Below are 13,869 nucleotides of genomic sequence, written 5' to 3'. Positions count from 1 at the left end.
GATTAAGTGTCATTTGGTCTTTGTAATGAAGTGACTTTAAATGTGATTTAGATGCAATGTTTTACTATTAAGGCAAAATGTAAATTTCACTTTATTTTTTTGTTTGTTTGTGGAGGATGAATAAATTTTAGCTACTTGCCAAAAATTTATTGTGTTTCTTGACACTCGGCCAACTTTTCAACAGTATAAGCCAAGTCTCTCTCATGTTACTAATATTGACGGAAAATGCATGATGTAATCACCCCTCACAGCAGTTGTTGAGCTTGACTCTCCGCTCAACAACCCTGAATTCTCTCTTACATCTTCTGGAAATAAATTTTGCACGTTGAAGTTCCCATATGATCTTGTCCTTGATTTAATCTTTTTGATAGGAAACTTGAACTGATTGTTGGGACCCCAATATCTTGCATTATTGTATCCAATTCAAGTTCAATGTCATATAGGCACGTGTCTAAGATTCTTTAACTTTTCTTCCTTCCATCCTTCAGAAATGGATAGCTTATGTATGGAATTCTAGTCGTTTTCTGCAACAAATGAACTGGTGTCTCTGTTCCAACTTTATCCAAACCTTGACGTGAAAAAGAAACATGATCTTCACAGGTTGGAGACTTTTCAACAGTGGGATTTAGCTCGTCATCACAAATCAAATTAATGACATATAATTATGGTTATGGATCGGTTGTTGTCTTCCAATATGGAGATTTCTTCAGCGACATTCGATTTTGTTCATATAACTCGAGTATTTGGTTACTTACTTCCTCTAATTGGTATGAGGTGACATCAAACTCTTGCCACTAGACATTCTCCCCATCTAATGGGAGCTTTACCTTTAGAAACTTGGCAGCAAGGAATATAGCTCGAGCTGCAATGTGATAGGGCTTAAATTGCAAGCAAAGAGATGTCTAAAGTCCATCATTTACGAAGGTCCAAGTAACTTGAGCAAGGGCGTTTTAAGCAACTTTAAATTTCTTTACTGCCTTAACAAGAGGTTTATAAGGATGATTCACATTAAAATCAAAACCAAGAGTTGCAAGAACAACCCTATTTGCAAGTAGAATTAACTTCTTCTACTACTCATACACTTCTTTCTGTTTGATTCTCTGAACCCGGTGTCAGATCTTTCTTATTTATAATTTCATATGAAACAAGGATTGCATATTTCAATGGGAAGAGAGCTTCTTCAACTTTTCCAGCAAGAAACATGCACACTGTTGCAATGGTTCTCTTGTCATTCTTTGCATGAGACTTTCGCAAAAAGAATCTCTGAATATTTGACTTTGGTTGCGAGAATCAACTACAATGCATTTCACTTTAACAAACCCACCAAGATCCATTGCATTTACTCCAATACCATCGGGCTTAAAAAACGCAACAACTTCCTAAGACAAATGTGTAACTATGTCTACCCAACTCTTATCACTTTCAATGGAAGAGGAAACTCCAACAGATTTAAGAAGCTAGCATGCAGGGCCTTAAATTTTCCATCCATTACTTTTACCAATTCTCTTTGTTTTTTTTGTTTTGTTTTTGTACTGATGGTGTATTGACACACTGTGTATATGTTATGTGTATGTAATAGTGTATGTACTATGAGATGTATATGGTGTATGTGAAAACAATTACTTGGATTAATGAAATTTGTTTTATTTGATTTTTTCTTATATTAAAAATAAAATGAAACAATGCAAATTTAATATTTGAAATACAAATTCAAATATCAAAGATGCAAGTTCAATTAACTTTTGATATAAAATAGTAAGGAAAATAAAAAAATGCAAAAATGCAAACAATGCAAATGAACTTTGAAACAATTGCAAATGAACTAACAACAAAAGTTAATAAAGTTCAACTTTGACTTTTGACTTTTATTTCAAAATATGATGATGGATGACAATGATACTAATGAATCATGAATAGAGAACTAACTATAAACAACCAAATATTGGACCATTTGTATGTAATACTCAAACATAAAGATAATATTGCTTTTCAAAGACACATACGACATTAAATGCTCTTGATTCTTCATCCATTTGGACTTCTGAATAATGTAATGAAATGAATGATGCAATGTATGATCAAATGGAATGATCATGTAGATGAAAAAGACTATGTGTAAAATTTAGGTTATGTCAATAAGTGTGTGAGTTCTCTCACTTATAAATGTTCAAGCCTCCACATTTCTAACCAATGCGAGACTTTCCCACACTACTCACATTTGTTATTCTCAAAATGATCAAGAATAAAATAAATTTTGCTAAAACAAAAAGGATAAAATTATGAACAAACTCACAATATCCATATTAATAGCATAAAATGACAAATTGCATATTTGCATGATAATGCCTAAAAATATGACAAAAGTGAAGTGAATGGAATATACATGTCCCTGAATCTACATCTACAACAATGAAGACATCAAAGTCATTGTTTGATTATGTAGTACTCCATCTAATTCAAATATAATTTGTTAATCTGAATCAAATAAACATCACAACAAGATGACAAAGAAAACAACTTTGTACAAAGGCGGTAAATAAATCAACTAAATCACAAACATAAACTTTAGATGCATGTAAAAAATTATTTATTTAAATAAAAAAAGAAAACAATCAATAGGGTGATTTTAGGTCAAAATTGACTGTAAATTACCCTTTTTATTAATTAATGAAGAAGAAGAGACAAAATATTTTTTTAAGAGACATCTAAATCTAATTTTCGATAACAATACAAAATTATTCACTTTTAATTATTATTATTATTATTATTATTATTATTATTATTATTATTATTATTATTATTATTATTATTATTATAAGTGATGGTTTAAATTCTAAACTATTTTGTTAATTTAGTTCATAACAATCAATTATAACACTACTTTTTTTTTGAGAAAATAAACTAGACTAATATTTTTTGGAAAAATAATTTAACTAAAAACATTTTTTTTTTGAGAGAGACATCTAAACCTAATTTTCGGTAGCAATGAAAAAGTTATTCACTTTTAATAATAATAATAATAATAATAATAATAATAATAAATAATAATAATAATAATAATAATAATAATAATAATAATAATAATAATTATTATTATTATTATTATTATAAATAATAACAATCACTTATGTTCTAAACTATTTTGTCAAAAATAAATCCATAACATCAATTATAACACTCAATTTTTTGAGATAATAAATGAGACTAATATTTTTTGGAAAAAGAAATTTAACTTATATGTTAATTTAATCAAAAAGAATTTTTTTTAGTTAAATTATAGTTTTGCCTCCTCTATTCACGGAATAAATCCTTTCATTTTACATTTTTAAATAATTTTAATCTTCCATTCTTTTTTTTAATCATAAATGTTTATATGTAAAAAGAAAAATAGTTGGCTCACTTATGGACACTCTCCCAACTAGTTGATATCATTTTACATGTCATTTTTATTATTTTATATTTACTAATTTAAACAACTAATGAAAAGAATTAACACTAAATCAAAATTAAAGTGCCATTAAATACAAATTGAAGTATACAAAAAGAGCCATTGAACCATGACCAACAAAAAAAGGCATTGAACCAAATTGAAGTGTGGAACTCAACTAAATAAAACCATATAGAACTAATGCTTACAATATTGTCTCCTTCTGTCTTGTCACCTTATATGTAGAATCCAAAGATTTCTGAAACGTCACAATTATATGCTAAGACAACCCATGCATGCCTCATACGTTTCACCTTTTCTCTGCGCAAAAACCAAACAAAACGTGCTAACCAAGCAACCATTCTCTCAAACTCACCTTTTATTCACCTCTCTCCAAGGCCCAACGTCTTCATTTTCGTTTTCAAAGCGTAGAACATTCAGAACAAGAGTGCAACATGGGTCGGGGTCCTAAAGTGTGTACCTCCTGTATTCACAACTGTCGAATGTTTCATCGCCTTCACCCAACAACCACGACCTTGCCTACATCTTTCTACAAGTTTATGCTTCGTCAAAACGATCTCAAACTTCTGGTATATATCACCATCATCATCTTACTTTCCTTTTCATATATGCTATATTTTGCTTACTTTTTTTCGTTTTTTGTAAGTGCAGTATCTTCCTCCTAAGTTAAAACGGAATATGTCTGGTTTGGTCGGTAAGAGCATCAATCTTGAGGATTCGACTGGTGGTAGATGGGTTGTAACAGTATCAAATGTTGATGGTTCGTTAGCTTTTAAGGAAGGATGGAATGTTTTCTCCTTGGATCACAAGCTTGAATTTGGAGATTTGGTGGTATTCAGTTGCATTGACAAGTTGAAGTTTGGTGTCAAGATCTATGATGAATCTGTGTGTGAGAAGGTTGATTTTTCTAAAAGAAGAATTAGGAAAAAGAGAGATAGAAATGGTGAGTTTGTTAGACAAGATCCAAATGCCTCATTTGTTAACTTCCAGACTGAAAATGTTTTAGAAAATGGTAATGTGGATGGAAGGGTTCAATCTGTGTGTGCATTAGACACATGTTACACAACAAGCCATGCATATCAAAATGATACATCCTTTTTTCACAAAGATCCTATGTTTGAAGAAGTGTTGGGTACAGGAGATACCTCATATGCATCTAAACTTGGGTTGCAAGGAAGGAACAATTGTTCAATGGAGCACAAATCTACTGCTTTGATACTAGTAGAAAATAACGAGCGCGAGTCGATTAAGTCCAATGGAGAAGTTCAAGAAGGCGAGCGCCAGTTTGCTGCGGGATTAGGTACTATAATTATCTGAATGACTTCGGTTTGGTTATGTAAAGGGATTTGATAAATATTTGATAACCTGTACTCTTCTGCATGTTTTAGGGAGTGATCATGCGGTGATTTCCAAAGAAAAACATGCCTCGCGTGCATTCGAACTTGAAACTTCTGGAAGAAACAATTCTCTTGGTGATTCATCCAAAAATGCATATGAAAAGACTTCAATTTTGAAACATGAAAAAAACAAGGAGGGAAAATCCTTCCTGTCCAAAAAGGAAATTCAAGAGTGCCGTTTTGCCGAGGGCTTAGGTACTACAATTAACAGAACAGCTTCTTGTTAGTTTCGCTGATAACCTTATTGTTTGTTTTATCAATCAAGTATTATGATTTAGGTGAGAGGAAGAAAATGCCTGTGAACATGACCTCCAAAAGGCGGCGCCGTTTCAATGATAAATTGCATGCAACAGGTGTTTCTATTTTGTGTTTCTCACTGTCATTGTTTGTGGCTGCAAGCATTTGTCTGAACTTACATCACCTGTTTTCTTCCTCACGGATGAATGTGTTCAATTGCAGAGTTGCCAAAGGTTGTTAAGGGAAAGTTTAATCAAAACAATGAAGGTCACTTTGAAACTGTAACCACTATTTCCTGTGAGGTGCTCAAGATTACGGTTGCACATGCTTAGAGAGTAATTTATAGTTTTAATGCTTGTAATTTCCCATCTGATTAAATGCTAAATTGCTAATCATCCTTGAATATTGATATTGCTGGTTTTCAGAATACCAAAGAGAGGTTCAATAAAATATCTAATCTCTTAGATGATTGTATTCAACTAGGTGCGTATTTTCAGTTCATATGTGTTTTCTCTCAGAAGAGTTGCATGATTCACCCATAATCTTTCAGCTAATATGATTTCAGGTGAGACGAAGGAAGTGCCGGTGGAAATGACTCCCAAATTACGCAATACCAACGATAAAATCAATGTGACAGGTGTTTTTCGGTGTTTCTCACTATCATTATTTGTGGCCGCGTGCATTTGTCTGCAGTTAAATTAACCTGTTTGATTGCAGGGTTGACAGAGGTTATTAAGAGAGAGTTGAATGAAGATGAAACTGCTGCAACTGTCACTGATAACAATTATCTTGTATGAATTACCTTCCGTATACTGCTGTTGTTATATAGTTGCAGCAGCAGAGTTTATGATTTTCTGCCCAGAACTATTATATTCATTTGTGACCATTTGAACTTGCATGTACCGCAGGAATTGTCTGAACCCTTGCCGATATCTCGTGTTGGATTCGGATCGAAGAGGATGGTGGTGTTCCTTAGGGATCCACTCACAAGATTGTGGCCGGTCCTTTGCCATCAAAAAACTTGGCTGACAAGCGGTTGGTCAGATTTTCAAAGAGCGAATAATATAAAAACTGGTGATGTGTGTGTTTTCAAGGTCGAAAATAAGTATGAATGTATCGTCTCTGTACACACAGACCACAAGTGATGTTAAAAGAATCGTATGATGCAATGTTTTCTGCTACCTCTTTGCCCTGTGTACTACAATAGCTTCATGTATCAATGAAAACATGAGAACTGATTAAAATCTTAATACTATTGTTAGTATTCTACTCATTATTTTTGTTCTTGTTTTCTATTTAAGATCATTACTTAATTGATGTCATTCAGACATTCATAGATTTCTATGTGGTCCTTGTCTGCCATTGAGTAGAGACATTATAAGATGTTACTTTTTACTTTGTCTATTTTTATATGTCTGAAATACTATGATAGTACTATATTTCCAATGTGCTGCCATTATAATTTATAAGCCTATAATAACCTGTAACAATACATTTAGCAGCTACTAATATAAGCATGAGTTCTAGAACCAAAAGTGTCCTAAAAGTCAAAAATTGACAACCAAACCAACAACGATATTTCAAATAATTTCAACTATTGGGTCAACACTTGTTGCAGTGGCCGACACTTGGTTATGCTCTTTGATCACCACTCTTCTCATTTTCCCCAACCAATTGATGATACTTGCAGCATAGTCAAAAAGACTAAGAGCAACATAAAGACCAATACCAGCAACAATCCCATTTGCTATGGAATAAGTCAGAGGCATTAGAATCATTATAGCAAAAGCGGGAACAGCTTCCTTCACATTACTCCAATCAATATCCTTCACAACTTTCATCATCATCACCCCGACCATCACCAACGAAGGACCTATAGCCCACGGAGGAACACTCGACAAAAGAGGAGTAAAAAACAGCGACAGAAAGAAAAATAACCCTATAATCACAGCGGTTAACCCCGTCCTACCACCTTCTCTCATCCCAGCCGATGATTCAACAAATGTCGCAGTTGTTGTAACACCTAAAGCCGAACCAACAATAGTACCAGCTGCATCAACAATATAAGCCATATATTCACCTTCGAAATTCCCTTTCTCATCCACGAATTCTCCGATCTCGGCCATAGTATACATTATACCAGTCATAGCAATAACATCAACATAAAACAAAGTAGCCAAAGCTTCCCAAACTTCCCTTTTATTAAAATCACTAAAACTAAAAACCCATGCAGTTGATTCAATCTTATGAAAATCAACAATTTTCTTAAAATAACTAAAATTCCCATCCCCAATTAATGTATCAGGAAAATAAGTCACCTCAGTATGTCTAAACCATGACACCAAAGTCACAAAAAGAATCCCATAAATCATACTACCCTTCACATTCTTCATCAAACCATAGCTTGTAATAAGAAACCCTAAAACCCCAAGCCAAAATTTAGGGCTTTGTAACTTCCCACCCAAGCAAGCCCCAGTTTCCGGGTCAATACTCTTACAAGCAGTAATGGTAACCAAATTAGAATCATCAGGTCCAATAAGCCCAAGACCTTGGTTACTCTGTAAGCCCACAAAAGCAATAAAAAGCCCAATCCCAGCAGCACAAGCAAGCCTAATGGAATGAGGTATAAGCTTAGCAAGCTTCCCTCTTAAACCAAACACAGAAACAAATAGAAAAGCACAACCTTCCACAAAAACAACAGTAATCGCGGTTCGATAGGAAATCGAACCGCTTCCATGAAAACCAACGAGGTTAAAAGCCAAATAAGCATTGGGCCCCATACCAGGAGCAAGGCCCAAAGGAAGGTTCGCTAATAAGCCCATAGCAACAGAAGAAACCATGGCGGTTACAGAAGTTGCAACCACCAAGTCGTTTTTTGTTTTCGCCAGACAAGTTTCGTAGCCAGCATTTGGCTTTAACGTGCAGTCTGGTGTCGCCGGAGGAGAACAGTCGGCGACGGAGCATGTTCCGCCGGAAGCGGTTATGATGGTGGCGTTGACGGTTATGATGTAAGCCATGGTGAGGAAAGTGGCGGTTGCGGCACGGAGTTCTTTAGTGAAACATGTTTTTCTTTGTTGTAACTTGAAGTAAGTTCCTATGAAACTGTTTGAAACGGCGTCGTTTATGGTTTTTTCCATTTGAGAAAATACACTGCATGATTTTACTCTTCCCATAATATTAATAATTTTGGACTATGATGAGAAATATTGATAACTTTTATGGTGATATGTGATATGAAGAAGAAGAAGAGAGTGAGGTTGGTGAATATGGTTTGCATAGTTTAATACTATGGCTACTAATATTTATAAAGTTTTGTTCATTAGTTACACCGAGTGAGTGAGAGACTACCAACTGGCACTTGTAATTGCTTTTGTTTTAATTAGTTAATTAATTAATTAGATATAGGAATTAGGAAAGCAAATATATATATATATATATATATATGGAATAATAATGAAAGTATTCTATAGGGCTAAATTTTCTATAATATGTTTATTTAGGAATTATTATTCCAGCTCATTCCATCCAAGTGAAAAGTCTCAAATGTTTATTCCAGCTCATTTCATCCAAATGAAAAGTCGCAAATGTTTCTACCGTTTGAAGATATATTTTCGGACATTTTTTTTATAATCGTCAACACAAATCAATGAGTCACTCTTATTTTGTAAATATTTAATTCGGAGATACACCTTCTTATAAACATTAGGGTAAGTTCGGAGATGTATCTCCGTAAAATCCCTTAATTTAAAATTTATGGAGGTTTACGAAAATGCATCTCCGAACGTGTTTATTTTATATACTTGTGTCGGACTCTTCATTCTTCCACTTTTATTTATTGCAAGTCACTAAAAATATTCTTATTACCTCATTTGAACAAGTTTTTTCAAGTTCACTCGCTTCATTATACCTCATTTATTGCAAAATCATTCACTGCATTCAAACTTCTCATCCACAACTCTAATTTGTTAAATATCTCATTTCATTTTTTGTGGGTGATGTTTTAGGTAACGTATGTCGTTTAAGATGCATTAAATAGTAGTATATTTAAAATAGGTAGCTGGTATAGACATTCATTCTCATTTGATTGGAGTTTAGGACATCAATGAGATTTCTTCCACTACTGCAAATCGCGAGTTCATCCGGAGATGTATCTCCGGATTTTGTCTGAACTATTTTCGAAGACGTATCTCTGAATTTGACCTGGTTGTATTTTGGTTGCATTTTGATGTGATTTTATGGTTTTATTATAACTACAATGACTGAAAACAACCAGGACAAAATCAGGCTCGGTCGTGTGTCCCAACACGCATCTATACGACGTAAGAAAGCCAGAGGTATGGCCACGAGGTCACGAGTCAATGTTACTTTGTTTGATGGTTCACAATGTCGAGGTTCACAACCATATGGTTCTACCTCACAGGGCCGCATGTCCCCTACTTATGAAGCCCCTGAAGACGCCCTTGTAGCGCCTGAAACCTATGAGGCCAATCAGGAGGATCTCGTTGCTGATGCGGATGCCCCTGTCGATAGTTATTCAGGAGGCCCATTTGACACCTCTTTACTTCATCTTTATCGAGACCATGCTGTTAGGCATGTCTAGGAAGGAAATGTATATTTATTTAATTTTGCATTACATCTGTTTTAAACTAATTTAATCGCGACTAATGTTTTTTTACAAGAGGGTTCATGTTTAAAATTCGTAAACCACAGAAGAAATATTTTGGATTTGGAACAACCCGATGATGACTGGTTCAAGAATGTTATCTGATATTATGGGTTTGTCTATTTATGTGTTATTGCGGATACTACCATAAAGCATGGCATGCATGCGACGTTTTCCATTCAGATACTTCATTTTTCCACCGTTCATCACCTTAGATGACGTCTCATTCCCCATACATCTTTCCATAAGGGGAAATTTATTGAACCATAGAAGGATCAATTGAGACTAAGTCATCGAAATAATGGTCACCCATTTGGGAGCCGACCCAACCAGAGGTGCTCATGCTAGATTTTAATTCTCTAATGAACTTTATAAAGACCACCTGCAGATGGTTGTGGATGTCGGCGATGATGATATGTAGGTTGAGTACCACTGACAGTGTGTATTAAGGTGTTACCTTTTGTTCCTAGTTGGAACGCTTGTGTTTCTAGACAAAAGTGAAATCTACATCGATGTGGTATACCTTAAATACTTGATCGACTTGACGGTGATTCACGAGTACAACTGAGGGGCCTTCTATTTTGTTTATTTGTACTCGAAGATGGGCGAGGGTTATATTTGGATGACAAAATAGTTGATAGGAAGTTGTACGCTACTTACAGTAATTTATTGTTACAAATATTTTCATAATTTTTTTGTTATACTCGTTACTAATATTTTATCTGAATCATTTTCAGGGATGAAATATCTCTCACTTTCCTTGCATTTTCAGGTGGGAACATGTGTCTGACTACACTAAGGATTGGCACGCACTTTCACATTTGTCCTACTCAGAGGATCAGGAATCAAGTTATTTCAGGTGTATCTTGACTGTCATGTAGCAGATGGGATTGCCTTATGGCCATATAGGGATAATCGCGAGAGCGTCAGGTGGACGAAATTTAGTCATACTCTAGATGGATGGCCTGTGGATCAACTCTGATGTATGTGTATTTGCCCGAGCGAGTGATGCGCCAACTTAGATATTTGTAGGTTATTGGGAGCCACCCCTCAGAGTATACTCTTCCCACCATATGTCGCAAAGATCTTAATGCCATGCTTGAAATTTTGAGAACCATTTGGTACTAGAGGACTATCATATGGTGTTAGCTCCTGTACATTGGGCTTATACAAACTATTACATCACATGGTTTTGTAGGGTGTGACATATTATCATGACACTAAATGCTCCTGAAAGACCATCTAGCCATCTAATTAGTAGGTACTGGAGGCTACGAATTACCACTCCTCGGACGTACACAACGTCTGTCGGCGTATTGTGTATATGGCGAGATCGGGCATAAAGGCTAGACTTTTTTAGGAAGGTAGTCCACAATCGGTCACCGTAGAAAGCATTATTACCGAGGCCCATAATGTCTTGCATTATATGCGGAGAAGCATTGGGGTTAAACATAGACAATAGTTTATGTTTGGTTGTATTTTTTTTATATTTTCGGAACAAGTTATGTATGGTCGATACATTTTAAATTTACTTTTATAAATGTATGTCTTTTTTAATGTATGTGTAACATGTTTGAATCAACTAATATATGCATTTCTAAATTATGGCCTAAAATGATCTAAAATATAAGTTGGCCTAAAAAAATATCAAACTTAAGACAATGTTGTTGTCTAGAATGCATTCATGGAGATTTTTGGAGATGCATCTCCGAAATATCCTCAGTGATGTGCAAATAAATACGATTCTAATAGCTTAAAATAAATTAAGGGGGTTTATGGATATGCATCTCCGGATTTACCTTAGAAAATGTATGGAGATGCATATCCGAATTAGTTTTTGACAAAAATAGAGTGTGTAATTGAATTGCGAGGGCTGATTTGATTTTATGTACGTTCAAAGATGCATTTTCGAACACCAATAAAAATATTTTTGAGTTTTCAGAGATGTGGGACACACCCAATGTGATGGGATCAATATTCCTCTAATATTCCCTTTTTTATACGATTTTGGATGATATCCATGCTAATTTGGTTACGAACTTAATTTTTCTAAACGGTGATTAACTACTTATAACAAGTTGATGAAAGAATTGAAATTTGGTATAAAATATGAAGGATCAGATAGTATTTGACTACGAGAAGTCGATGAATGCAATCGCTCGTTTAAGTATAATTTTATTTTAATTAATATTTGATTTGTACTTTTGCCTTGTCAAATGCATTATGCATGCTATTTAAGGATTTTTTTTTTTGTATTTTAAAATGTGAAATGACAATAGAAGAAAGAACATATAAAAACTAGAGAATAATATAATGTGGTGTGTATTACATTTGAAAATAAGATTTTATTTAAAAATAATTAATTTTATTACTTTTGATTATACTTTTACTTGTATTGTTTTATTTTTTATTATAATCATAGTAAATATATTAATATTATAAGATAATGATACTTATGAAAATTCCAGTCTCTATTAAAAAAAAATTAAACTAGCTAACTATAATTTACAAAACCGTACTTGTAAAAAGTATAATAGAGAGAATATCCTCCTTGTTGTAAGGCGTGCAACTCTGAGAATAATTGTAAGTGTGTAAATAATAAATTGTCTCATTTCTAATTGAGAGGAAAGACATTTATAGGAACATTGGGTCGTCGCTAGAGTGAAGAAATTAGTCAATTTCTATCCTTATGGATCCATACATGGTTCTAATGTTTTGACCATATCATGGGCATGAATGAAGTTGACCTCTCTTAGTAATAAGGGAAGTCGGTGACCACCTAATATATGGATTGACACATTTTACTAAGATCCATATATGAAATCTCAGGCCTTGCGGTCATGGAGCATTACGTCAAGCAATATGGATCTTCCAACCCACTGAAACCATCAGACTCGTTAATGAATATGAGGCCTATTATGTTTTAATCAAGTCGGTAAAGAGTTGGGTAACCTTATTAAAGGCTTACTTGGGTTTTCCCAGTTCATATTCCATCAAGCATAAGACCTCAAAGAGCAATGTGAATAAATGGTTCTAGATGAAATTCCTGGCGATCCTCTAAATGGTCAGTTTAAGCCTTTATATGGAATACGTCCCTCAGGCGAGACATGAAGAGTTGAGTCCCTTAAAAGAAACTTGTAGAGTCGAGTCTGTCATATGATACTTTTAAAGGCGAGTCCCTTGTGCGATATTTGTAAAGGCGAGTCTCTCATGCGATATTTGCAATGGTGGGACCGTTAGGCAATATTTTCAAAGACGATTCCCTCTAGCGAGACTTGCATATGCGAGTCCATCAGACAAACCTTTTAAAGGCGAATTCCTCAAGCGAGAATTATAAAGGAATATCCATCAAACGAAACTCGTAAAGGTGAGTCCCTTATATGAGACTTGTAGAGGTGAATCCCCCAAGCGAGAATTGTAAAAGAGGGTCCCTCATATAATACTTGTAAAGACGGGTCCCTCAGGTGATACATGTAAAGGCCAGTCCAATACTTCCAACTCTTAGGCTTATGATTTTGTATTATTTGTATTGTTGTCCCGTTAGAGGTTTTCTTATAATATCACCCTTCAGTTTTTTTTTATGATAATATCCATGTATTTGGAGGCATGTTTATTGATTTTGTGTTATCATTGTTTTATGATTCATTCCTCTTAGTTATGCTTTCTTTAAGTTGGCGAAGACACCTATTGAAGCTTATCCCTAAGGGGTAGTGACAATTTTCAGTTTTGACTAAAATGATATGGCCTCTTAGGATGATCTCTACTCCTCGTCAAGATAGAAACATGGTAAAGGGACAATGATTCCTTATCCGGATACAACGTAATAGCCTTATAAGGCGACAATGATTCCTTATTAGGATCCAACATAATATTGGTTGGTGAGACGACAAGGATCCTTTTATAAGTGTCCAACAATATATCTTGATAAGGCAATAAAGATCCTTTTGTAAGGGTCTAGCCATGTATATCATGATAATGTGGAAAATATCCCTTTGCAAGGGTCCAACAATGTATATCCTAATAAGGCGGCAATAGTATCTCGATAAGGATCCAACAATGTATAGTCTAATAAGGCGAAAATAATCCATTTGTAATGGTTTTAAAATGTAAGGCGTGATAAGGTG

General features: G+C 34.4%; 2 protein-coding genes and 1 pseudogene across 2 annotated transcripts; 1 reads left to right on the top strand and 2 right to left on the bottom strand.

The window, feature by feature from the left end:
* Positions 1-668: 668 nt before the first annotated feature.
* Positions 669-1,489, bottom strand: LOC127080392 (cyclin-T1-3-like; annotated as a pseudogene).
* A 2,251-nt stretch (positions 1,490-3,740) lies between these two features.
* Positions 3,741-6,332, top strand: LOC127084256 (uncharacterized). Its single transcript, XM_051024680.1, has 9 exons — positions 3,741-4,017; positions 4,100-4,748; positions 4,837-5,040; positions 5,124-5,198; positions 5,305-5,384; positions 5,508-5,565; positions 5,648-5,719; positions 5,800-5,873; positions 5,991-6,332. Exons 1-9 carry the CDS (start codon positions 3,883-3,885, stop codon positions 6,225-6,227), a joined length of 1,584 nt encoding a protein of 527 aa, XP_050880637.1. The 5' UTR covers positions 3,741-3,882; the 3' UTR covers positions 6,228-6,332.
* Positions 6,333-6,559: 227 nt separating this feature from the next.
* LOC127084255 (adenine/guanine permease AZG2) lies at positions 6,560-8,343 on the bottom strand. The gene has a single exon (XM_051024679.1). It carries the CDS (start codon positions 8,253-8,255, stop codon positions 6,663-6,665), a length of 1,593 nt encoding a protein of 530 aa, XP_050880636.1. The 5' UTR covers positions 8,256-8,343; the 3' UTR covers positions 6,560-6,662.
* Between the last annotated feature and the right edge of the window lie 5,526 nt (positions 8,344-13,869).

The sequence above is a fragment of the Lathyrus oleraceus genome, chromosome 5, assembly GCF_024323335.1.
Source record: "Lathyrus oleraceus cultivar Zhongwan6 chromosome 5, CAAS_Psat_ZW6_1.0, whole genome shotgun sequence".
NCBI classification, from domain to species: domain Eukaryota; kingdom Viridiplantae; phylum Streptophyta; class Magnoliopsida; order Fabales; family Fabaceae; genus Lathyrus; species Lathyrus oleraceus.
This window is presented reverse-complemented; position numbering and strand designations above follow the sequence as displayed.